The following is a 27,794-nucleotide window of genomic DNA, read 5'->3' as shown; positions in this document are numbered from 1 at the left end:
ATACTACTGCTACTAATAATAATGATAGGAAACTGCTCCAAACCAAAATCAGTAGAACAAAAGAGAAATACTCAGAGACTCAGAGGCTTGTCGAATAAGACAGGACATTAGTTACTCCAATCACAGGGTCAAGTTAAATCACTCTCCCCCTTCCCCACGGAGCACCCCTCGCCCGCCCTGCCCCGCCCCCTTCTTCAGCTCTGCCTCTCTGTGCAGCACTGTCCCCAGGTGGAGGGACATACAAGTTCTCCTCAAAACTTTCTGCAGCTCAGTACTTCACTCCTGGAATAAATTCCTTGGCATCCGGGTTCAGATTACTTTTGCTCTGAAATAAGAACCAAGAGATAAGAAATCCCACATTAAAAGTTATTTTCTTCCCGCTTCCATTATTACCAGTACCCTCAGCCTCCAAGAGAGGAAAAACCTCACGCTGCCACTGCTGGGCTCCTGCCCAGGGCTCCAGGCATACTAAGCCTTGAGCAACCTCATTTTCTTCTTCCTGCTTTAGATGCCAGTTCTCTTCTTGATGCTTTCGTTGCAAGTTTGACTCCAAAAATAATTTTGCAATTCACCAAGTACCTTAACTCGATGAAAATCAAGAGTATTCCATCAAACCAGTTTGGTGACCACAACCCCTTTATTTTCCACCTCACTGTATTCTCTTTGGTTATCTACTCTCTTGCGAATGTCCAAAACCTGGGCAAACTGCAGGCCAGAGTCATTTGGAACATGAGTTCTGTGAGAACTAAGTCACTCACAGAGCTCTGACTTTAAGTAAACATGAAAAGCAGGAAATTGGTTTATCCAGTCTTCTAATTTTAAGAGGAACATACGCCTTTTAGGAGTATGTTCCTTCCAAAACCATATCATTCAAAGCTATAAATACAGATTTGAGGAACAGTAAAAGGAAAGAACAGCAGCAAGTGATCATTTGAAACCAAACATCTTCTGTGTTCAAATTCTTATCCTAATCCCAATTCTACTCTGAAAGGCCCACTGGGGAAAATGAGAGTTGGTGATAATGCCACAGTAATGTTTTCACAATGCTGTATGTGGTGCAATGCCCAGGGGATGGGTGAAGAAAACAGGGGCTCAGATGCTCCAGAGGCTCACCCAAAGTGGTAGGGCCAGAAAGAAACTATGTCACTCCAAATTCTCTATTATTTCCACTATGTCTCATGTGCAACTATGTATGGCTCTTACCAAAATATCGTCAGAATTGTGACCATCATTGACGGACAGTCCATTTAACTGCTGCTGCAACTGTCCCATTGCCTGAGGCAGGTCCCGTGAGGGAATGAACCAGTCTTGGTCTTCTTCATCCAGCATCTCCTGGAAGCACCGGTCTAAGAAGTCTTGCTCCTGAAGTTCCTCCTCCACCTAGTAAGCAAAGGGAACTGACACTTCCCATCCCAGAGGGGACGTTTTCTACCTCTTTCTTGCAGTTAAGAATGATGGGCACCTGGGAGGCTCAGTGGTTGAGCATCTGCCTTTGGCTCAGATCGTGATCCTGCGGTCCTGGGATGGAGTCCTGCATTGGGCTCCCCACAGGGAGCCTGTTTCTCCCTCCGCCTAAGTCTCTGCCTCTCTCTCTCTCTGTCTCATGAATGAATGGATGAATGAATGAATGAATGAATGAATGAATGAATCTTTAAAAAAGAAGAAGTACAGACAAAAGAAAGGCGAACTAAAAAGAAAAGGGGTTAAGGGGTACCTGGACGGCTCAGTCAGTTAAGCATCTGCCTTTGGCTCAGGTCATGATCCCTGCTCAGTGGGAGCCTGCTTCTCCCCTGCCTATGCCTCTGCCTCTCTCTCTCTCTGTGTCTCTCAGGAATAAATAAATAAAATCTTAAAAAAAAAAAAAAAAAGGAATGATCCTGCATGAGGATCATTCTTAGTATTCTTAGTATACTAAGAATTAAAATGCTTCGAATGACTGGCTAGAGAAAACACAATTTTTAGTTTTTTCAACCAAATTCCATCAACAATAAGACTAAGGAAACAGTTACTCAGAACAGCAGGAAGTTCAGGCCTTCACACCTCTTCTAACATCTCTAATATGGGATGCAGAAACTTTCCCTTCAGATGGCACTTACAGAAAATCATTTTAAAGCTTGAGATTGTTTTTTCAATCTTGTTAAGAAGCAACTTCTTAAATTTCCCATTTTACAAGTATGAAAAAGGTACAGGAATTACATAACTAGACCACTACCTGGATAGTGGAGATTAAATCAAAACCAACTCTCAGCTTCTGGCCCTCTTTTCTGGTAATGAGGCCCCTAAAGGAGAAAAATACTTTCAGAACCTTAGAAAGATATAAAGAACACTTTTTGGCAAACCAACAGAAAATGATGTCATCAATGTAGGTATCCTTTGAAAACAAGGAAAAATATGAATATTTAAACAACTCTATTTCTTAAAGATTGCCCTACACTAAACCAATTTGTATCTAGGATATTTTAGACCTCTTTGTAGACATTGTCAAGTCTTAGTAAAGAGTATGGTTCACTCTGCAAACGGAGTGTGATTTTAACAGGCCCCAGGCTTCACATTTGGTCATCTTTTTCCTGTGGGCTAGTGGTGATAGATTCATAGCTCACTAGCACCACCATCAGAGGGGAAGTCAAACAAAAATAATCACCCAGACTAGCTCATACAGTTGTTCGTGAATTCAGAAGTCATCAGTAGCACAAGATGTAAAAATAGTCTTCAACCTTACAATTAGCCACATTGATCTCAAGTAAATTAGATACTTGTGAAGTACTTAATGTAACAACCACCACAAAATATTTCCAACCCATAAGATTAAACATGACTGTTCAAGACCTGCATGATCTATGTGCTAGTCACACAAATCATGACAGTGAGCTGACTGGGGAGGAAACTGCTGGCTGCTCCGCTCAACTTGTTTCCTTCTTCCCAGAGCACTGGGCTGTTCAGTTAAAACCACATTTCCCATCTCCATCTTGATGATGGCCACGTAACTATTCATCATGTAATGTCATCCAGAAGATGCATCACTCGGTTAAAGGGAGATCCCTTCCTTGGCTCTCCCCTTTTCCCCGTGGCTAGACTTCTAGTTATCCTTCAGTTACTCAGCTGATAAACGTCCTGGCGGTGCCAGAGCAACACCACTGGAGAACCAGGTGGTTGGAGAATCACTGTCTACCTACAATGCCTACCTTGGGCTATTAATGTCACGCGATACAAGACAATGGATTACTGCTGAGTCTTTGTTCAAACAGTCTAGTCTTTCTCCACCTAACACACTTCTCCATCTCAGACATACATTCTATCAGTCCCTGAGTTCCCATGTGGGGAGTATGCCAGGCCGGCCCATCTTCTACTGTTCCCGAGAAGTCTACGCCAGGACACCGTGGCATGAGATCCTCTTGTAACCAATGTGATGGAAAAGCATCAGTATTTTCCAAAGTACTATACTCTGGTGTCTTACCAGCTGAAGAGGCTTCTTGGGTCAACCCAGACCAGGCCTCCATGCATTTTTTAAAATTATTCTCAAGCTGACAAGCCCATTTCTTTTGCTACAGATTGGATGGTAAAATATTATAGCTGTTGAGTTACATGCATCTTAGCCTTCCACTTCTTTCTTTACCTGTCTGTTGAAATCTTCTTCGTTCTCCATCCACATGTACTCTGCAAATGGGTTTTCCTTCTCATCGTGCCCATTTAATCCCTGATCCTCTTTGGATTTTATATTAGGTGATGTATTTGCTACACTGGATCCATTCATTATGATAGAACCTAAACAGAAGCAAAGGAAAGGATCAAGGAAATGAAAACCTAGAACATCCAGATTCTTCCAGATGCTTCTGAAGTTCTAAGTCAAAGTTATTAATTATAGATGAACAGAAACTATTAGTCTGTAACTGTTAGAAAGCTAACCATATTCTGCAGTTATCAACTATACAGGTGTAGAATTCTTAAAGAGTTAAAAGAAATGTCTAGGCTCAGTTAACCTTTCTAGGCAAGTGCGAGGGGGGATATTTTCAAGTCAATTTTTTGCAGGCTGTAGAACCTAATCAAGGTCACACAGCTTCATTAATGTTTAAATAGGCAGAGAAAATACATTCTCAATGAACACTGTGAGCAACTGCCCCTTATTCTGATTCTCAAGCTGTTTTTCTCTAAAACATATTTCAAAAAATAATACGTGCTAACTGTATTGATAAACAAATAAGAGAAAATTAAGGTTACCAGTTGTCCAACTACCCAGAGTTAAAAACTATTGTTAATAGTGATATGTATGTAATACAATGTAGTGCATATAACCATTCTGAGTTCCCTTATGTGTATGCAGACGCATATACACACACATATCCCCCAAGCATCCATTCTTAGAGTAACAGCATGATGCTCTATCATTTGCCTTTTCTCATTTCTGTGTTAATACCACCATAGTGTCTTTTGGAATATTTTCAATGTTTCCATGTTATAAAGGTTAGATTAACTTCTTGCATTCATCTTTTTCAATGTTTTCCTTAGGATAACTCCAGAAACTGAACTGCTATATTGGAAACTATGTTGTTTTTTTAAGGTTCTTGATTTATTGTCACATTGCCATGAGCATTTAAATTCCCACCAGTAGAATATAAGTGCCTATTCCTCTGTACTATTATTATTATTATTATTATTATTTTATTTTATTTTTTATTCATGAGAGACACAGAGATAGAGAGGCAGAGACACAGACAGAGGGAGAGGCTCCCCTGCAGGGAGCCTGATGTGGGACTCGATCCCAGGACTCCAGGATCACACCCTGAGCCAAAGGCAGATGCTCAACCACTGAGCCAACCAGGTACCCCACTGAATATTATTTTTTAAACCACTGCCAGTCTCAGAAGAGAAAAATTGTCACTTATGATTTACATTTACATTTCTGTGATTTTTACTGAGGCTGAATATTTTGAGATATACTTCCGGGTCATTTGATTTCTTATTTTGTCATTTTTCTGCTCAAGTATTTTGACCATTTTTCTATCAGGGTACGTATCCTTTTTTAATCTGTTACAAGGACTTTTATTATATATATCATAATTTTTATGTTTCATAAAAGAATTTATAAATTAAAAATGCTGTGTTTGTTTTATTTTCTTAATTTTTTTTTTTTTTGGTGGCAGTTTTTGCTGGCCTTAAGTTTTGTCTACCTCTTGTGAGTGTCTGCCTATAACTCTTTAAAGTACATACGTATTTTTTTGAATTGCTTATACTTGGCTTCCAATTCCACACTGATGTGTTTGCTATCATCTGGAATGTGTCTTTTTTCTGTTCTTTATTTAAATCTTAATTATTCTTCAAAAATCACTGCAGTCTTTACTCACTGCTTCCCCCCTCCATGTTCCTATACCTTGTGAGGTCAGTGTTCATACTAAAGTAACTAGTCTCTTCTTTTTTTAAAAGATTTTATTTATTCATGAGACACACACTCATGAGACAGGCAGAGATACAGGCAGAGGGAGAAGCAGGCTCCCTGCGGGGAGCCCCAGTGTGGGGCTCAATCCTAGGACCCCAGGATCACACCCTGAGCTGAAGGCAGACACTCAACCACTGTGCCACCCAGCAGTCCCTAACTATTCTGTTTCATAGGCATAATTTTTCTCTTTCCAATTAGATTCTCAACTTGTGAAAAGCAAAATGGAGGCTTATAATCTCAATCTCTCCTCCTTTCTCCTTGGGGCATCTTTAAATTTCCTTTAATAATTTTTTTCTTCACTCCTTTCCATCTTCTCAACATTCATGAGAAAGTCTTTCGCCGCTTCTGGGTACATTAAAAAAATTATTGCTTACTCCCCTTTAAAGTTCTTATAACTTTATAACTTTTTAATCCATTATGAACATTAGAAAATCAAATCTTAAAAAAAAAAAAAAAAGAAAATCAAATCTTAAAAGACAAGGAAAGGGCAGCCTGGGTGGCTCAGTGGTTTAGCGCTGCCTTCAACCTGGGGCCTGATCCTGGAGACCCGGGATCGAGTCCCACGTCGTCGTTTGGCAGTTGGTTATAATCAGCACAGTGATTTCTCCCCATCAGTATGGAAATCACCCAGAGATAACCAGTATTCAGTTTGCTAAAATATCTGCCTTTGCCTAAAAAACAAATCCTAAGTGCATATGACCATAAGGAAAAAGAGAGGGCAGAGAAACAAAGAACAGAATAACCCATTTAATTCAAGAGCAAGGTGAAACTTGCAGAGCAAACTGCAGGATGCTCTCCTTCATGAAAAAGGGAATGGAGACATACTATAATCCCAACATACGGATGTTACCCAATTTAATGCAAACACTTTAGAGAAGTTGAAAACACTAAGATATGGGACTGATAACACTAGGAAAGTGGTTCTCAGCAGGCTACATAGTGTTGATTGTAGTTTATACTATTCTAACCTGTGTTTTCCATACAATTGGCAAGCTTAGGTTTCTCTAAGTAGAAGCAATCCAACAACTTAATGTGTATAATGTTTAACAATTTATAAAGTACTTCTGTATCTATGTTCCAACTTCAGGCACATAATCTGTCCAACTTCACTCTAAAAAGAAAACCATCCAGATAGTGCTATATGTAGGACCAAAGAAGGTACCAGATTTTGACCTTTGATGTTCATTATTTCACTTGATCTTCACCCACAACAAGGTACATTATCTGTCATCCTAGCGTAGTGGGGACATAGTAAATACCCCCCAAGTTTCTAGAGATGAGGGAAATGCCTGCGTACGTAAGTAGGATCACAAATCAGAATGGCCACCTATGTTATGGAGGCCCATGTGACAAGGAACTGAATTCTGTTAACAACCATGTGAGTGAGCTTAGTTCATCTTCCCCCAGTCAAGGCTTCAGATGAAGCCAAGGGACAACTTGACAACAACTTCATGAGACTCTGAGGTAGAGGCATACCCAGCTAAGCTGCTCCTAGATTCCTGACTCAACAGAAGTTCTGAGATAACAAATGTTTGCTGCTTTAACCTGCTAAGCTTTGCGGTAAGATGTCACATGGCAATAGGTAATACAGGATTTGATAAACAATGACAACTAGTTCCGCCATACAAATCATCTGTTGCCACATCTTTCCTCTTATCTATCCAAACAACAAATGTGCAGTCTGAAGTAGGTCACGGCTTGAGAAGTTCTTCAAGAACTGGACCTCAACAGTAGATAAAAGAGTTTTTATGTCTGGCTTGCATCTATACTGCATTATGAAATCCAAGAACTATTTGACATTTATTCTCCCCTACCTCAGTTTCCCTTCTATACACACGGCAAACATGCTGAAAATGGAAAATAAGAGTTGTTATTTTGGGTTAAGATGGAAAAGCATGTAGCCAGCACAGAGTCAAAATAGGGGTGCTAAGACCTGCTAGGCATTTGATTTAATACTTTACCATGGTCAAGGGTATTTGGCTTGAAATAAAAGCCCAGTTCCCAGCCATAAAGAACTTCAAGACTTTTAATGTGCCTAGGACATTTCTACAATACATGCTTCATCAGTTCAATACTTTGAATGCCCACAACTTTCAGATCCAATGCGCTCATACCAAAAACTGGCTATTCTTTGAACCTGAAATTTTTCAGAAGCTATAAACCTGGATTGTGCCCGTGGTAACAGCTTGACTGTGAAGAATACTTGGGACTTTTGGCTGAATTATCTGGAATTTGGCTGAATTGTCTGAGAAATTGCTATAAAAACTAGTCTCTACTATTCTGTTTCCTACAGTTTTGTGAACTTCGTTCAGTCTGGTTAATACCATTTTTTAAATTAAATATTATGAATAGCAGTTTAAAATGTTATTTTACCTCAAATATGCAGTACTAGATTCAGGTTTAGTCCATTCTCAGTTACATCTTAGCAACTCAGGTCATTAGATGCACTCACTCACTCTGGGTATCTATTTACTCTAGACACTGTACTCAACTGGTGCTTTGACAGGGTATACAGTCCTTGCCCTAGAGGTATCTACATTGTCAGGAGACAATAATTAAGAATACTTCTGATCTGTGTTATAAAAGGAAGTTAAAGGGACTACTGAAAACAACAGGGTGGGAGGGGACCTAATCAAGTCCAAGAGTGGGGGATGGTTAGGAAAGGGTTCCCTGAGAAAGCAATATTTTCTTTGATACCTGAAGAATATAAGTTATCTAGCAATAGGGAAAAGAGGGTGTATCGGCCAAGTGTAAGAACCCCAAGATGGGCCACTTTGGCATAAAGACTATTTTGAGATAAAAGCAGCTGAAACCCAGCAGATTCAGGAAAAGCTCTTTACCTCCCCCTCAACTGCCTAAATTTACATTGGCAAGAAGAGCCTGTACCAGGAAGAGATCTACTAACAAAGATTCCTCTTTACCTAATAAATTTACCTACCTAACATGGCAACCTTTGTTTTCTAAACATCTCCTCTCACCATCCTGCTAAAGATCTTCTTCCCCTTCCTTTCCTTAGACTCCTACCCCTCTCTTTAATTCAGAATGTCTTATAAGCTTCAAATCACCCAACTGTCTTGAAATTTCATGTCTGTGTGGAGTCCCATACATATGAAACAAAATATGTTTTCACCTGTTAATCTGTCTCATGTGAATTTAATTTAGTCCACCTAGAAAAACCTTGGACCAAGGAAAATTTCTTCCTTCCCAATGAGGAAAACACATGTGCAAAGATTCAGACGCAGGAAGGAACTCTCAGGAACTTCAGAAGGTAGAGATGCATACAGTTGGAGTTCAAAGGAGAATGGCAAGGAAGAGAGATGAAGTTGTAGAGACAGATGGGGCTAGATCATGCAGGACATTAGAGACTACAGGAAAGATTTTAAATGTTATCAATGAAAGCCTTCAAAAAGGGTAATATGATTCAATTTATATTTTGAAATCACTCAGGTTGCCATATGGAAAATGGATTGGAGAGACTGAGAGTAGATAATGGGAGACCAGTAAGGCAGCTAATGCGCTAATCCAGATGAAAATATGGTTGCTGCTTAAGACTAAGGTAATGCAGTAAGAAGAGAGTAGGCAGATTTTGAAACTATTTTCAGTTGTTTTTGATAACGGACGTGGGGAGATAGACAGGGAAATATCAAGGATAACTTTGGTACAAGCAACTGGGTGGATGGTAATGTCATTCACTAGGCTAAGGAATCCTGTGGGAAGGGCAAACTTTTTTTGGGTGGTGATGAGGAGGGGTAAAAGGGGTGATGAGTTTTATTTTAGACACATTAAATTTGTTATGCCTTTGAAACACTCAAATGACTATGTCAAGTAGGTTATCCATGCACATCAAGATTAGGAAAGGTCTGGTTAAATAAAGAAATTTGGAGCAATTGTTCATATAAATGGTAATAGAAATCATGGGGCTATAAGATATTACCCTACAGAGAAAGGGCAAAGTGAGATGAGAAGAGGATCCAAGACCCAGACCTGATGTACGTGAACATTTTTAAAAGTCAGGTAGAGGAGAAGAATACAGAAAAGGAGAGATAAGAAGCCATAGAGTCAGGAAGGAAATCAGAAGAAGAGTATGGCATCACAGAAATCAAGGGAAGATAGAACTCCATATAATGAGTGGAATGGTAGCCCCCCAAAAGATATGTCCACATTCTAATCCCTAGAATCTGGGAGGCCACCTTACTTGGAAAAAAATTCTTTGCAGATGTGACTAAATTAAGAACACTGAGATAAGCAGATCATCCTGGATTATCCCAGTAGGCCCTAAAATCATTGACAAATGTCCTTATAAGAGAAAGCAGAGAAGAGAAGGAGGCAATATAACCATGAGGTAGAGATTGGCATGATGTGACCACAAGTCAAGGAATGTCTATAGCCACCAGAAGCTGAAGAGGCAAAGTACAGAGTTTCCCTCCCCTAAAGCCTCCAGAGGGAGTGTAGTCTGGATGACACCTTGATTTTTTACTTCTGGCCTCCAAAAACTGCAAGAAAATACATTTATGTTAATTTAAGCTACCAGTTTGTGGTAATTTGTTACAATAACCACTGAAAACTAATAAATCCAGTATGGTGGGTATGTTGAAGGCTTCTGAAAGGTCAAGAGGAAGGCTGAGGAATATCCATAGAATTTAGGACACGGAGGTCTCTGATGACCTTTTGAGAGTGGTTGCCATGAACATAAATGAAAAGGAAAGCCAAATGGAGGGTATGTGAGTTGCATGTGACAGAAGTATTAGATAACTCTTTGGAGGAATCTAGCTGTCAAGAAAAGGGACATGAATGGACAAAAACTAGAGTGTGAGAGGTCCCTGGAAAGTATTTTTAATAACTGGAAGTCTAGAGCTTGTTTAAATGTTCATAGAAATGGTCTAGTGGAGAGGAAGAGGCTACAGAAACCAGAGAAAGAAGGAATGACTGATAGTGTAGGCCATGGGAAGGCAGGAAGGGATACTGAACTACTCGTTTTGAATAGCTCATACATTCCCTGATTCAAAATCTAAATGCCAGGGATTTTTAATTAGTAATATAGGTAGTTGCAAGATGAGCATGTAGTGAGAGCTGAGAGAAGAAAAGCATCAGGAGAGAGATTTTATCCATCACAAAGCCATATGAAACATCTTTACTCCATGGCAGGATATTTACTTCCCTGGTGGCAAGAATGCTTAGGATCTTGTTGGGGAGGAAAAAATTTTTCTTTCAAGATTCTTCTAGTTGGTCTAAGAATCAAATTGACACGAGACAGATTAGCAGGAGAAAATCAAAAGTTTAACATGTATACCTCTATTTATTTATTTATTTATTCATTCATTCATTCATTCATTTATTTATTTATTTATTTATTTATTTATTTATTTATTTATTTATTTATGATAGTCACAGAGAGAGAGAGAGAGAGAGGCGCAGAGACATAGGCAGAGGGAGAAGCAGGCTCCATGCACCGGGAGCCCGATGTGGGATTCGATCCCGGGTCTCCAGGATTGCGCCCCGGGCCAAAGGCAGGAGCCAAACCGCTGCGCCACCCAGGGATCCCCCATGTATACCTCTTGTAGATATGGGAGAGACCCATGAAAACTCAGTAACTCATCAAAGTGGCTAAAGGCATCACCTTAAATACCACCTCCAGCTAAAAACAAAAAACCTTTGGGGTGGAAAGTAAGTTATGGAAGTTTACAAAAAAAGCACAGTAAACAAGGGTAAGGTTGTTACACAGATTTAAGTCTGCTTTAAGATTTAAGTCCATTCCTTCTCCATTAATAACAGTTTCTAGAGATTTGGAGTCATCCCCTTCTTCCTGGTACTGAGGGAGACACTCTTACAATGAATGGAAATTTCCCTTATAAAAGTAAGTGTCTTGGGGCACCTGGGTTAAGCAATCAGTTAAGCATCAGCCTTCAGATCAGGTCATGACCCCAGGGTCCTGGGATGGAGCCCTGCATTGGGCTCCCTGTTCAACAGGGAACCTGCTTCTCCCTCTCCCCCTGATCCTTCCCCCATACTCCAGTTCTCATATGTGCCATGATCTCTCTCAATAAATAAATAAATAAATAAATAAATAAATAAATAAATAATCAATCTTTTTAAAAACGTAAATGTCTCTACTTAGTTTTAAGAACTTCTTTTAGATCTGTAGTTTCTTAAAAAATATACAGCTTGAAATAACCAATATGCCAAAGGGGCATTTTTTGGGGTGGCTAAATTTGCTCCCTTTCATCTCCTAAGTATAAGTCTCCCTGCCTGGACAGTTTCTGGATAAACCTACCCAACTCCAACTTTCTGAGTTTCTTTCTATTTCCTCTTCTAAGTTTTTACAGTGTCGTGGGTGTATGTGTGTGTGTTTGTGTGTGTGTATTTTATTTTTTGTGTGTGTATTTTATTTTAAAGTGACATAAGCAATACAAGAAATAATTTCATAAAGCCTTTTAAATTCATATAGAATATATTTTTGTATATACAATGTTATACTTTGCATTAAAATAATTTCTCTGTTTCCTTCTTCAACAGAGTCTTCTTTTACTAAGTAAATAAACCCATCAGCTTTTCTCCATCATTTGGTAGAAGATCCAGGTGGTAGAAGCAGGATGAGCTTTTTCAGAGTGACGTGGGAAGAACATGTAGAATACATACATGGTGATTAAAAAACAGGTTCCAGGTCAGTCTCTAATTTCCATTTCATTTGTTCTTGGAGAGGCTACATGGACTTAACAAAAGATAAATAAGTAACACCTTGCTAAACCTTCCTATACTGACCTCAATACACAAATGCTCCATTAGTTATCTTCCTTTTGATGCAAGAAAAGGGCTTGCAAATAGAGTATCAATGTGCTTGTTAAGCACACAGAAAACTGAGCTTACCTGCAATTAGAAGCTGACAAGTCACTTTCAAAAGCTTATTAGCATACTCAAATAGGATTAAGAATGCAGTTAGCCAGTGTCCAGAGGCATATTTTTATTCAGTAGTTTTCAATCTCTAGAATACATTACTCACTAGGAAACTTTTCCACATCATACCTTTCAGACATTATAATTTGTTAGGCCCAAGCCAACGCCCAACATTTGTATTTTTGCTTGTTAACTACCATAGGTTATTATGAGTATAGAAAGACTAAAGACTAAGAACAATTCTTCCAACAAAGTGGCAAATTCTATGCGGAATAATCTAAATCTCAATGACCCTAATTCCCACATCAGCAGTTCCAAAATTAGTGACTGCTCTTTGCAAAAAAATAAAAAATACAGCCAAATAAATTCATTTCTCTGAGAAGACCTATTTTACTCGAACTACCAAGCATTTCCCTAATCAATTAATTGCCTTTATTATTCATTTATTACATTTTTAATCTAACACCTATTAACCCACAAGCTTTTAGATACACTGCCTCAAGGATGCCTGTGCCATTATACTATTGTCAATGTATAAAACAGACAAAAAATGCACTCCATAAAGCATATAAAGCACTTCTAAGGTAGAATAAACACACTTGCCTAGTCAGTGGTAAGCTCTCTGTACCCCAGAGGTATGCCCTCAAGTTCTACTTCCCCAGGTAAAGGCCATCAATTGTTCTCCCAGGATAACATCAAATGGTGGTCATTACAGGACCCTGACTTCCCCATATCCAGCTCCAGATGGATATATGCTATTAACAGGGGAAACACTCTGAACTCTTTAGCAGATTACGCTAATTGAAAACATTGTTATGGGCAAATTATTACAAATGAAATAGGTGTAACTTTTCTCAATCACAAAATAAAGGCCTCTAAATGTCTTAGACTAATCTGGTGACACTTTGTCTTTTAAATGCACAATAATATCAGAAATGCCACTATAGAAACCTGAATACAACCGCTGCCTAAGGTCTCTCCTACGTCTACCCCATTTCAATTTGATTATAAATATACTTGAATATTTACTATTCATTTGTTTTGGGCCCAGTCTACTTATAACCTTAGAAGTTTCTTGAGGGCAAGAATCAAGTCTTTACAGCTTTTAGTATGCCTTGTGCCTACCAGGTCCTCAATAAATAATTTGTTGACTAAGTGCCATTTTCAGAAGGCTGTATTCTAAATCTCATTTCCTAGGAAGGAAGCCCATGCCCTGAGGGGCTATGATCTGTGGTTGAGGATTCCTTATTGAGTATTAACAGATACTCCCCACAGCCAGTGACAACATGACTCAGGAATCTGTTTTTGACAGGTTAAATTACTCTTGAGGAGGCAAAAATTCCTACTTCTATTCTAAGAAATATTTTTATATGTTCTTGTTTTCTATTTTAGCATTTAATAACACCAGGTGGATTTAATAGTCTCATCAGGAGTTGTAGGCTAGGATAAAAGCTTGCTACCGTGCAATTATCTAACCTGGAAGAAATTCTCAATAAATATCACCAAAAGGGACTGCATGCTCATTTTATCTGATATATTTTTGGAAAAAATATAAAGTGGGAAGAAAGGAGCCACCCACTCTAAATACATATGTAATGAGGTTGAGAAAACTGTTTTCACTACGAGTCTTTTCAGGAAGGTACCGTTTTTTGAGGGGAGAAACTCCTTGAAAATTAATTTGGGGTAGAAGAGTCCTTGAAGGACCAAGGTAAGAGAACTACTCCATGGAAGAGAGGGAAATGTTTCCCTAGGGGGGCTGAGGGGGAACACAGTGCTGGAACATGACAAAGAAAAACAAGGAGTCAAAAGTAGTACCTTTCAGATAGCGGGCGGCCTGACACTGTGTAATGTGGCCTCCACTCTAAGACTTTTAGTGTTCAGCAAACTACTGGGGCCATATAAAGCTTAGGAGCAGATGGATTTTTTGGTGTGGAACCACTGAAGAGGCAGGATTTGATGTCTAAATTGTAGAGGCAGACCAGAAGTCAGTTGTGAATTGGGAAAGTACTTGAAGCAAATTGATCCACATTGTCCAAGGGAAAAAGAGGGCACCAGAAGACATCCAGTTATAAAGAGGAAACAAGTAATCTACCCAAATACAAAGGGAAAAGACACAAATAAAATAATGGCTCTTCTAAGTACTTCACACTAACATTCTCTCTTTTATGTTCACAACAATTCTTTGAGGTAGGTGCTGACATTATCCTTGCTTTTCAGATTAATCTGCCACCATTCAAACATTTATTAAACACCTTGCCTAAGGGATAATACAGTCAGAGCAGGAATTGGGGCTTAAGTTCAGGTCTTCCTGTATCCAAAGCTCAAGCTCTTAGCTACTACCCTATACTCTTATACTTCCCACTTGAGCTCCAGAATACTTATGATATAAAATGCTAACTTTTCTCAAATATTGTTAATGGAAGTAGGGGAAGCAGGATGAAGAAAAATGCTATTCAACAAAAGGATTAGGTCTTTGGAAGGAAAATATGAACAGGGTCATACCACAAGCTGGTGTATTTAAATAAAAATAAACTCTGTTCTTTGTCATAAACATAAAAGCTCCATTTAATTTGAAGCTTGCTAGTCCTTTTAGGATGGGAATGCAGACCCCCACAAATATGCATATAATCCCTTATGCATAATTCCAATATCCAGAAAGCTCTAAAAACTAAGAATTTTCCATACGCTTTCTGTCAAAACTCAGATGACATTAAAACTTGAACTGATGCGAAGCTATATTAGCTTGCATTTATCCACTTAGTGTGAATACTCTTGTTTTGCTCAGAAATACCACTGTGTGTAACTAAGGGTGCTGCAACAGACCATGGGGGTATTACATAACACACAGAGAAAGCATCTCTAAAATTTGAAAAATTCTGAATTCTGAAACTCATCTAGTCAAGGTTTTATACCTTCTATAGACTTGTATTCCAAAGTATTTTAAAAACAATTTCTAAGAATGATTAGATCAGAGGTACTTAATCTTCAGGATCTCACAAGACAGCAAATTTTCAAAAATATTTTGAAGGCAACATAGAGTTACAATTTTAAAAAAGATTTTATTCATTTATATGAGAGAGAGAGTGAGCGAGAGAGAAAGAGACAGCACATGAGTGGGGGTGGGAAGGTGATGGGGAAAAACAGAGGGAGAGGGAAAAGTAGACTTCCCACTCAGCCGGGAGCCTGACTGTGGCTCAATGGGATTCCCGGATCATGACCTGAACCAAAGGCAGATACTTAACCCACTGAGACACCCAGGTCCCCCTAGAGTTACAATTTTTAAAAACTAAGTAAGGATAACAAAAATATCCTTATCAATATCACTTTATAAAAGGGTATTTTCAACACCAGAAAACACAAGACCTTAATTCAATGCAAAAGACAGTTCTTTAAATTGAATAAATTTAACTTTCCAAAAAACACTATAGTCCTAATTTTTCTTATTTCACCACAGGCTGGTGAAAATTCATTGGAGATCAGCACCTTTCTGGTCAGAGGCATAGAGCTCAGTTGGCTACAAAAAAATTGCTTCAGGAAATGATTAAAAAATGCAGTCCCTGAGGCTCCATCCTAGGAGAAGGTCTCGGGGTGGGCCATACCTATATCATGTTTTAGAAAGCTTGTGGGTTGTCTCTGATGTACAGCCAAGCTTCAGAACCACTGGTCTAGTCTAATGGATCTAGTTCCACCTTTTTTTTTTCCCCTCTCGTCAATTCTTTTCTGAGGGAGTAAGAGGAGCAAAACAGAACTGTTTCCATGTAGGGAATCTGACCAACCCAACCCAATATGTTATTCCTCCTACAGTCAATGTTCGACCAGTTCATCAACTTGCAAACTGAGGTTGTTAGCAGTGGAACAACTGAAATTAGGTGGTAGAAAAGCCTGCTGAAGCAAAACTCCTCTATGAAAAGGTTGGCTTCCTGAGTTTCTTTCTCTCAACTCAAAGATTCTATATGATGCCTAAATTCAGCACAGGTATACTTGTCTTTGCCAGAAAAAAAAAATTTAAAAAATGTATGTGTATGAATATATATTTAAACATATATGCATGTGTGTATATCTATCTAATTCTTCATAGCTGTCTTCTGTGTCCAACTGCTAAACCAGGTCTATGATTTTGACTTTCATTTTTCATTTTTAGAAGGATTACAAAAATCACTAGTATTACCTCAAACAATATAATGACAAATCATGAAAACAACTGAAAATCCACAGTATACCTGATGTCTAATGCAGCAGGCTACATTCTCCAACCTTCCAATAAGATAAAAATTAATTCCAAAAATTTCCTTTTTTGGCAAAAAAAAAAATTATCTTATTCTCTTGTTACCGTTTTTAAAAAATCTTAAGAATACACATAGCTAATACCTTTTAAAACAACAAAACTTTCAATAAGCATTCAAACATCTGTCCCAGGGACACCTAGGTGGCTCAGTGGTTGAGCATCTGCCTTCGGTTCAGCGTGATCCTGGGGTCCTGGGATCAAGTCCTGCATCGGGCTCCCCACAGGGAGCCTGCTTCTCTCTCTGCCTATGTTTCTGCCTCTCTCTGTCTCTCATAAATAAATAAATAAAATCTTAAAACAAAAACAAAAACCTGTCCCAACTAAAAAAATTAGTGGAACCTTCTAGAGCAAGGTTAAATGGTCAGTGACAGGGGAGACAAAAAGGACATATAAATAACTCCTATTCTCATGGGGTTAATCACTAAATCCTATTTCAACAGAATCCCTTCACCTCTAAGCTTTGCAGATGAAACAGCTTCTCTCATTTGATTTGACTTCCAATTATGAAACAAGAATTGTTTGTGTCACTGTGTATTGCTGATTACCTGAATTCAACACTATGCTGGCAGCAAAGGAGGTAAATCTTTCATGATTTGCTCCATAACCGGTTTACTTCCTATCCTCCTAGACCAAATTCAGCCTTCTTCTAAAGCCAGAATTCTAGTATTTAGTTAGTATATAGCAATGGTTCCCAAAATTTACTCCCAGGCCCAGCAGCATCCTCATTACTTGGGAACTTGCTAGAAATGCAAATTCACAGTCCCACCCCAGACCTATTGAATCAAAAACTAGGTGGGGCCCAGCAATCTGTGTCGTAATAAGCCCTCCAGCTGATTCAGAAACACTCAACTTTGAGAACCACTGATAAACAATAAGGAAAAAAATGTGATTCCTTCTATTGGTCCAAAGCCAGGGGTGCTGTATATTCTATCTTCATATGAAATAAAGACATCCAATTAAAAGACAATCTTCTTAAAACTCCTATCCTCAATCCAATGTGTTTTATTTTTGTGAGCTAAATAAGAAAACAAGCTGCGATCTGAGATTTAGTCAAAAATGTACACTTAACAAGCATCAGTTCCCTTCTAGCTTGATTTCACATGATACCATTTATATCTTCTTACATCTAAAGTTCCAAAAAAGAGCCTTCATAATGTAAGCTTCGGACACTTCAGGAATTGTATAATAAAACATCAACTAGGTCTGAATATATCAAGCTTATTAGAGAAGAAAAGTGGAATTATTTTCTACATCTCAGAACTGTATTCAATAGGGAATTAGAGATTTCTTTTCACCTTTATACTTCCAAGTTAACATAATTAAATCAGAACACTCTATTCTTTAAAAGTTCTAGCTAGGGATCCCTGGGTGGCGCAGCGGTTTGGCGCCTGCCTTTGGCCCAGGGCGCGGTCCTGGAGACCCGGGATCGAATCCCATATCGGGCTCCCGGTGCATGGAGCCTGCTTCTCCCTCTGCCTGTGTCTCTGCCTCTCTCTGTCTGTGACTATCATAAAATAAAAAAAAAATAAAAAAAATTAAAAAAAAAATAAAATAAAAGTTCTAGCTAGGCAAAGTTTCACTGCATTACTTTTTGCTTTCGGTGGGGATAAAACAGAGCCCTGGGAGGCCCATTCTGTGTATCTGCAAGGCTGCAGAACAAAACAGTCACATCTGTTCAATGCTGAAACAAAGGATGTGTAAACCCTCAGCACTTGCCTAGGTAATAAAAAGACACCAAGAACACCACCATCAAACAAAAGCAATTACATATTGTTCTACTCATGTTTATACTAAAATCACTATGTTAAAACTTTACTTCCCCTAGTATTATTGCATTTTAAAGGAGGGCAAGACCAGCCTGCAGTTCACGAAGCACCACCTTTCAAAAAGCAGATAGTTCCCATGCAACTGTTTCAGAGCACAAGACAGCCTCCTAATGATTAGTTTACAAGTAGCTCAATACACTAAACAACAAAAATAGCACCAAAGATAAACCACAGACCAATTTCCATGCTATAGATATACACTTTCAAATAAGACATGAGCAAAAAAAAAAAAGCAACTTATTTAAAAATAAAACCATAACACTGATCACCAAAGTTCAGCCCAGAAACGCAAGGATAGTCTGAAATTGTGAAATATAAAATGTATTTTTTTATATTAACAGGCAAAAGGGAAAAAAAAAACCTAAACGAGTATCTCAGCAGTTCCCAGGGATACATATATTATGATTCTACCTTTAAAAATGTTTATATACAAAAAATATATATATAAAAATAAAATAATAAAATAAAATGAGAAGTAAAAAAAAAACTTTTAAGTAGTGAACTTTCTACTTTATGTGTTAAATATTTCTGTATTTTTTTTATCATTTTATAGGTGCTACCTTTTTAAATGGGTATTATTTTACAGTCAGAAAAAAAATCAGTTTAAATAAGTTGCCCACACAGCTAGTAAGTGGCATAGTGAAACTTAGGGAAGCTGGTTTCACTGTCTCTAAATCTTGAACTGTTAGGATCATACTGTTAAACTGATAAACACCATTAAATTACAACATTAATGCGCCAAAAAAAGTTTCTATATATAAAAAAAAAAGTCTAAAAAGCAAAAAACCAGAATGTTTTGGGTAGCAAAATTACAGATTTTTCTTTATATTTTATTTTCTAAATATTATAAAGAAGAATGTGGCTTCTTTTATAATTAGGGAGAAATGTTTTCATGTATACATATTTAATTCTCTTTCCTATTTTCCTCATGTATGTACATCACATGCAGACTACAGGGCTGGAATTACTGCCTCTTGAGGTTGATCAGCTCACTTCTAAGGTGTGCAGTGACAAAACTGCCCTATCTTCATTATTTTTAAACGTCCTCCAATAGCAACACAGAAAAAACATAATTAGGTAAGTTAAAAAATATGAAAAGTGTGATTACAATTGAAAATAATATGTACTCACTAAAAAATACTACAAGTGAACATGAAAAAGAAAGCAGCTACTGAAGCCATGGGGCAATCATTTGGAAATGTTGTTTCATTGTGTTCAAAGTATTTTTTAAACATACAAAATTGAGTAAAAAGGAAAAAAAAGCCCTGCCAAACCCTTGCAGGGGCCACTCTTCCAATCTTTGCTACTGTTGCTATGTATTCACCTGACATCAAAAGATGGGCAGCTCCTCAGACCCTTTCTTCTTCCTTAAAACCCTACTTTAATTCATGTATTCATATATTTTTTTAAAGATTTTATTTACTTATTCATGAGAGACACAGAGACAGAGAAGTGGCCCCCTGTGGGGAGACTCAGGACTCGATCCCAGCACCCCAGGATCACGCCCTGAGCCAAAGACAGATGCTCATCCACTGAGCCACACAGGTCTCCCCATTCACATATTTCTTGAAAATGTAACACAAACTCTTGATTTGAAAAATGTTTTAAATATATATAAAGGCATATGGTGAAATCCTATCTCCACTCCTATTTCTTCCATTGGTTTCTTATATTATCATTTCAGAATTTCTTTTTGTAACTATAAGCAAATATAAATAAATGTATATTCTTATTCCACCCTTCTTTCTCTCTCAGCACAAAAAGTAGCCTACTAAATAGATGGCTGGGTGCTGTGCCCCCTTTTTATTTATTTATTTATTTATTTATTTATTTATTTATTTATTTATTTATTTATTTTTTGTGCCCCCTTTTAAAAAAAAAAATCACAACATATCTTAGAGTTCTTTTGCATCAGGTCAGTCCATAGTCTTCCTCATTCTTTTCTACAACTATCAATATTCCATGGTTTGCTTGCACAATTTACTTAACAAGTTCCCTGCTGACAAACACCAGGGTCATCCCTATCACGCTATTAGAAACAATAATGCCAAGCATAACCACATGCATACATCAAATTCATTTCTGAGTGTGCCTTTGATGAAGCTTCTGGAATGGTTCAAGATACTAGATGATTACAAGTTCACGAACACATTCATCAGGCTCAGAAGTTACCCCTTTTCTAGTTCTCATTATATACAGCATTATGTAGCAAAAGATGGAACGATTCCACTATATCAAGTAATTGTACTCTTAGGGGATTCATCTCATAAAAATAAAATGACTAAAGATGAACCCATTTCCATAAAAAATGATGAATGTACATAAAACGTATAAAATATACCCATCAAAATGTGAACCACTGCCTTAGTATGGTGGATCTACGGAATGCTTTGTAGCCCCCCCCTTTTTTTGCCTATCAATGCTTTTTAATTTTATAAAAGTAATATACTATTTCTGTAATATAAAATTAAAAGCTATAAATAAAATGTTAATTCAAATTGAGCTGGATATATTCCTTTGGTCTGTCTTATATTTATACAGTGAGTGCTTCAGAGTTCCTAAAGTATGTTTATGTGCATCATTTAATTCTTTACTAACCCTATGTATTTTCATTCTATCAAAATGGAAAAGGAGGCAACAGATGGTTAGGCAGTTGTGCTCAAGGTCATTCAAATAGTAAGCCTGGCAGAGACAAATTTCAAACCTAGATCTTCTGCTGCAAAATCAGTGCACTATCAAAACCATAACTGTTGCTTCCTTAACTTTAATAATACTTTCGGAGTTAGTTACATAATCAGAATTTGATAGACGAATGAAAATTATACAGTATAAGGCCTCAGTCCTTAAAGCTCATATAATCAGATCTTCTTAAAGGGAGAATGCTAGCATACAACTCCCAAAACTCCAGAGTTAGGAGAGGATGTGGGTGCTTCTACAAAAATCACCTAACTGGCAAAGTTAATGTCTAATATGGCCCAAAATGAATGTATAATAAAAGCAACATCCTCTAAAGTTAGAAGATTCTCACTCTCAAAACAACCTTTGTCTCTGACTCCTGCTCTAGTCTGGTCTCCACATACTTTACGGAATTTCAAAATATGAATAAGCCATATTTTCAAGGGGGTAATTATAAAATATATTTTTTTAAGTTTGGGACTTATAGACCAAGATGGTAATAAGTTAACTAGAGTATACTCTTTCTCTCCAGTGTCTCTCCTTTCCTATAAAATTATACAGATTATTTTATAGCACATATGGAGACCATTGATAAGCCTTGGTTTGTTAAGGTATATTTGTTTTAAAGAGGAGCAGATAAATGGTGCTGGGAAAATTGGACATCCACATGCAGAAGAATGAAACTAGACCATTCTCTTACACCATACACAAAGATAAACTCAAAATGGATGAAAGATCTTAATGTGAGACAAGATTCTGTCAAAATCCTAGAGGAGAACACAGGCAACACCCTTTTTGAACTTGGCCACAGTAACTTCTTGCAAGATACATCCATGAAAGCAAGAGAAACAAAAGCAAAAATGAACTATTGGGACTTCATCAAGATAAGAAGCTTTTGCACAGCAAAAGAAACAGTCAACAAAACTAAAAGACAACCTACAGAATGGGAGAAGATATTTGCAAATGACCTATCAGATAAAGGGCTAGTATCCAAGATTTATAAAGAACTTCTTAAACTCAACAGCAAAGAAACAAACAATCCAATCATGAAATGGGCAAAAGACATGAACAGAAATCTCACAGAGGAAGACATAGACACAGCCAACAAGCACATGAGAAAATGTTCCGCATCACTTGCCATCAGGGAAACACAAATCAAAACCACAATGAGATACCACCTCACACCAGTGAGAATGGGGAAAATTAACAAGGCAGGAAACCACAAATGTTGGAGACGATGTGGAGAAAGGGGAACCCTCTTGCACTGTCGGTGGAAATGTGAACTGGTGCAGCCACTCTGGAAGACTGTGTGGAGGTTCCTCAAAGAGTTAAAAATAGAGCTATTCTATGACCCAGCAATTGCCCTGCTGGGGATTTACCCAAAAGATACAGATGCAGTGAAACGCCGGGACACCTGCACCCCAATGTTTCTAGCAGCAATGTCCACAATAGCCAAACTGTGGAAGGAACCTCGGTGTCCATCGAAAGATGAATGGATAAAGAAGATGTGGTCTATGTATACAATGGAATATTCCTCAGCCATTAGAAACGACAAATACCCACCATTTGCTTCAACGTGGTTGGAACTGGCGGGTATTATGCTGAGTGAAGTAAATCAACTGGAGAAGGACAAACATTATATGTTCTCATTCATTTGGGGAATATAAAAAATAGTGAAAGGGAATAAAGGGAAAGGAGAGAAAATGAGTGGGAAATATCAATGAGGGAGACAGCACATGAGAGACTCCTAACTCTGGGAAATGAACTAGGGGTGGTGGAAGGGGAGGAGGGCGGGGGGTGGGGGTGACTGGGTGACGGCACTGAGGGGGGCACTTGATGGGATGAGCACTGGGTGTTATTCTATATGTTGGCAAACTGAACACCAATAAAAAATAAATTAAAAAAATAAAAAATAAAGAGGAGCAGAGAGAGAGAGAGAGAGAGAGAGAAAATCTTAAGCAGGCTCCACGCCCAGCAAGGAGCCTGATGCAGAGCTCAATTTCACAATCCTGAGATCATGACCTGAGCTGATATCAAAAATTGGATGCCTAACAGATTGAGCCACCCAGGTGCTCCAAAGTATATTTAATTCATCATTCCTTAAACTATGTCTCATATAATCCTGTTCCAAAAGATAATTAGATATATTGCAGAGGGGTGGAAAGGAAAAGTCATGGTTAAATACAATGCACCCCTTCTGGAGATCCACAAATCACAGTAAACATTAATATAATAAAGGCTCTAGAGAAGTCTTACATCATAGAAACCTTTGTTTAACCCAGCTTATTTTGACACAAAATTCTTCTACTACAGCCTAACTATTTGCATCATATGTTTAGACTAACTGCCCGGATAAAAGTAATTATTAACTGAACACCCACAATAGATACAGTAAAAATAGATAGTTCTTAAATCTTTCCTAACACAAAAGTACTAATTCTTTTAGAAGTTCCTATGTTCAGTCTAGTGAACTCCTACCTCTTTACACACCAAAGCCTTGCTCAAATATTATCTCATTATCTCACCCAGTGCTCTCTATATTACTAACTATTCCTTTTTTCCTGGTTTTCACAGCATTTAGTTATAGCTCTATTATCTCACTTAACACAGGATAAATCAGTTCATCCATCTGTCTCCTTGCTAGATGGTGAGCTCTGTGAGAGTAAGTTGGATTATATTTTCAGCACCTTGAAACAGTGTAAGGCACATATGAGCCTCACAATCAAGAAGTAAACAAAGTCACTACGTTATAACAGTTCCCCAGAATTCAATTCTTGTATTTCTGAACTGCTGGTGATACCTTGCCATCAGCTTGAGAACATTATGCTTTCTCCCTAAAACTTGCATCCACTATGGAACAGCAGTGGTCAGAGTTAACTCAGTTGTGGCAAGCCCTCTCGCCAAGCCTATTCAGTTTTTTCCTTAGGTGATTTTTGTTTGTTTATGTCTCTGTGCCTTTGCACCTGCTGATCCCTGCCTGGAATGCTGTCTCAAAGTTCTATGCACCTGGAAAACATTCCTATGAGTCAGGTTAATGGAGAGAGGCTTAAAAGGAAGAGTTTAAGCACAGAGTTAAACAGAAATGTCCTAAAAGTCAATATGCTAGGGGATGTGAAGTGGGAGGGGGCACACCAGGTTTTACTTTGGTCAATTTATCATTCCAACCTGGACCTCTCCCCTGAGCTGTTAACTGTTTCTTTTTCTCAAATATAATATCAGGAAGGACAAGAGCTTAATCTATTTGTTCACCAGAGTCTAAAATAAAGCCTTGGTTACAGTAAGTGCTTAATAAATATTTGTTGAATAAGTAAATTCTCAAAGAAGCTAAAAGAACATTCTACAGTGGGCTGCAAAAAGGGCTATCATGAAATAGACACCAGAGGTCATTTACAAGTACAGCTGATCCTCACTTTTTTATGGATCCTGTATTTGTGAATTCTCCTACTTGCTAAAATATCTTTGTAACCACAAAAACAACCCTCACGGCTGCTTTCTCTGTCGTCCACAGACATGCACAAGGTGCAAAAGTGGCGTCACCCCTCAAACACATTCCCAGCTAAGGTAGAACAAGGTAGTGCTCTGGATTTGTGTTTCCAGTCTCATACAAGGATGACTAAAAGACACAGATGGCAGGGGGCAGTGGAGTATAGCACAAGAAGCTCTGGCTTAGGGGCCAGACAGAGTTTGAATCCTAACTCAGGCACTTGTTTGAAGGTGGGCTCAGAGAAATCACTTAACACTTCTGAACCTCATTTTCTCTTTTGAAATAAAGAAAATAGAATTTACCAGGATGAACTGTATTTATATGAGATTATAACCTACGTAAGATATATACATGTACATATTTTCCCTAGGAGCATTGGTTCAGTATTTGCTAATTTAGTGCTCTAGGTGGCTTTATAGACCAAAATTACTGCAAATAATGAGAATTAAAGATAATTATTTATAATGAAATAACGCAAAGATATAGAAAACAATTATTTGGATGTAGTGCAGGCCAGTGTCAAACTTCAGGAGATTTTGAAATAGAATCTCACTAAGCATATAAGGTGTGGAAAAGGCTTTCAAGAAGAAAGAAACAGTACAGAGAGAGACCCAAGTGTGTAAAACAAACAGACAGGTTTAGGAAATGGCAGGAACATGGGGTCACACTGCCTGTCGGTGCCCTACATACACCCTGCACTGCAGAACCTCTCCCTCTGAATTTAATTTTTGGTTTACAGGTCTCTCTCTCATTAAACTGTTAGTTCCTTAAAGAGAAGATCTCTAGGAAGAAATCATAGCTACAATCTTTTAAATCTGCAAATGAGTTATTACTAAGCACCAATACACCTGAAAAGACTGTAAAAAAAATACCTTTGGTTTTCAACCACAGCCTTATGCCAACTCATAATAGCAACTAACTCATAGATTTGCAGTTTTTCCAGAACTTTTCTTTGATGACTGCTAATAATTCTGTAATTAATACTTTTTATTGTTCTCAATACCTGGGCATTTGTTAGAATAGCTTTAAGAGCTTCCTCTTTTTCATGTGATTTATTAACAGGGCTCAAACATATGGTGTATTAATGCAATGTTGCCTCCTCAGAGTAAAGATTCCTCTTAATTCACTCTACTAGACTTATTTCTCTATATACAAAGTACAGTCTTACCATAGCAAAATACAAGGAAAAATACACATGTATTACAAATAAGATAAAACAGTAAGACTTTTTTTTTACAAAAACTTGCTAAATTCTGGCCAAAACACACTTTACATATCAAACTCATTGCTTACATTTCACCTCTGTGTACTGAGAAAAATAATTACAATTTATATGAATTCGTGAAACTAAGTACTTTTAGAACCTACAAAGTTTTGTACACGTGTATTTTCTCCTGCACACTCTCATACACACATAGCCTAAGGGGCCCATCACACTTAATCCAATACTTCTATTTCCTCAAAATAAAACCCTTACTGTCCAATATCTAAATTAACATTTTCAAAACTCTAAAGTGATAAGCTACTTTTCCCCATAAATTTCTTGGCATAATTTTATTTAGGCACAACACAGTTTGCACTATTATCTAGAACTGACATCATTATGTGGCTAGAACCAACATCATTAAAACACAAACTGATATACTATAAATGTGAATACAAATCCTCTGTGAATGGGGAAAAGAGAATATCGTTTTTAAGTAGTTTTAATGCCGTATTATCCATAGTCTGGGTGTGATCAAATCACATGGTGCTACACAGCTAAAATATGTCATATATTTTATGATAAAGCAGGGTGGACAGGCCCTTACATTGTAAACTCTCTGCTACTCCAGTTAAGCTTTTTAAGGTACAATGAAAAAAGAAAGAAAGGAGGAATAATGAAAACTGCCTACTTAAAATAATAATACATTTTAAATTTCTTGTGGCCAGTAAACCCTTCTCACGTCCATTTTCAGAAACTATCACCAAAACAACTACCGGGACAAAGATTTCGCAGAGGATATTACGACCAAATACCATTTTTAAGGAAGGCAAGAATAGTTTACCATTAAGGAAACCGATTAAAGGTCCCAATCTTGCAAAGCTCCCTGTACTGAGTATTCTGCGTCTCTGGCGTTCACCTTCCAGCTGCTTGGACCGAGCAAGTGGAAAATGTTAGTTTTCATGAGCGAAGTGGATGAAATTTAGGGGGTGGGAGGGGCGAGGGACTCACTCGCAGAACAGAAGGCGGCAGAGAAGTGGCCAGGGTTCCTAACTCAAGTTAGGTTTCAAGAACCAAAGCTGGAGCAAAGTGGGGAGGTGGAGGGAGTAGACGCAAAGCAAATAACGCACCGGGGCCCGCGAATGGGGGAGGGGTGAAAACGCGCACCTCCTCCGCCTCGCCGCCGGGAAGGGGACCGCGGGAGGCGGCTCCGGGCAGGGCAGTCGGCCTCGCGGCGTTGCACCGGGGTAGTGAGGGGACTCGCAAGCCGGAGGGCTCAGTCCGGAGGAGGCTGAGGGGGCTCCGGGAAACTGAGGGGCGAGGGAGGAAGAGCGCGCGCCTGTGCGGGGAGAACGGGGCTAAGACCCCCTCACGCCCGCGAGAGGCAGAGGGTAACTAACCCCAGCGGACGTCCCTTCTCTCCGACGGCCACGACCTGGGACCCTCCCCACAGGAGCCCGGACGGGCGCGCGTCGCCCCTCACAGCCCCGACGGCTGCGGAGGAAAGGGAGGCGCAGGGCGCCCCCAGAGCCAGGAGACAGACGCTTCCCGTGGGTCCCCCTCCCTGGCAGCCCGGCTGCCCAAGCCCACCTGGGCTGATCAGAAGCCCTTCCTCCAGATCGTACTCTGCCACTCCTCCGAGAGCCTCAGCCGTCGCCGCAGAGGTCGCCGTCGCCAGAAGAGTCTCGGCCTCCAGTACCAAAGCGTGAGCCACAGCACGGGAGAAGCGCCGCTCGCCACTCGCCAGGTTACCTCTTACAGCACACTGGCTCCTTACTCCGCCCCCGAACCCAAGCCATTGGTTGCAGGGCACCGCCCCACTCGCCTATTGGGCCGAAGATGATGCCGCTCAGTCGCCTAGAAGGGCATGTGTGATGCTTATTGGTCCAAGCGGGAGGCAGTTCCCGCCCACTCCTTCAGAAGTTCCAGCTTCCGATTGGTGTTAACATCTGTCTTTTCGCCGCCTTCGTTCTTTCTCTCAGGGTGGAGCGCCTCCT

General features: G+C 38.9%; 1 protein-coding gene across 1 annotated transcript; it reads right to left on the bottom strand.

Annotated features, from left to right (window-relative positions):
• Window positions 1–182: 182 nt before the first annotated feature.
• On the bottom strand, window positions 183–27,553 carry PAIP2B (poly(A) binding protein interacting protein 2B). Its single transcript, XM_055312651.1, has 4 exons — window positions 27,388–27,553; window positions 3,614–3,762; window positions 1,204–1,380; window positions 183–325 (listed from the first exon to the last, which is right to left on the bottom strand). The coding sequence occupies exons 2-4, from the start codon at window positions 3,749–3,751 to the stop codon at window positions 269–271; spliced, it is 372 nt and encodes a 123-aa protein (XP_055168626.1). The 5' UTR covers window positions 3,752–3,762; window positions 27,388–27,553; the 3' UTR covers window positions 183–268.
• Window positions 27,554–27,794: the final 241 nt, after the last annotated feature.

The sequence above is a fragment of the Nyctereutes procyonoides genome, unplaced genomic scaffold (assembly GCF_905146905.1).
Source record: "Nyctereutes procyonoides isolate TBG_1078 unplaced genomic scaffold, NYPRO_anot_genome, whole genome shotgun sequence".
In the NCBI taxonomy this organism is placed as follows: Eukaryota; Metazoa; Chordata; class Mammalia; order Carnivora; family Canidae; genus Nyctereutes; species Nyctereutes procyonoides.
Note: the sequence above shows the minus strand (reverse complement) of the source record. Positions and strands in the feature narration are given on the sequence as shown.

Bases quoted from the DNA above. Each gene is read 5' to 3' on its own strand.
- PAIP2B (XM_055312651.1), bottom strand. From the start codon at position 3,751: ATGAATGGATCCAGTGTAGCAAATACATCACCTAATATAAAATCCAAA. The intron at 1,381-3,613 runs GTAAAGAAAGAA...TTTGCTTACTAG, and splicing joins AAGAAGATTTCAACAGACAG to GTGGAGGAGGAACTTCAGGA. The intron at 326-1,203 runs GTAAGAGCCATA...TTCTTATTTCAG, and splicing joins ACAATTCTGACGATATTTTG to AGCAAAAGTAATCTGAACCC.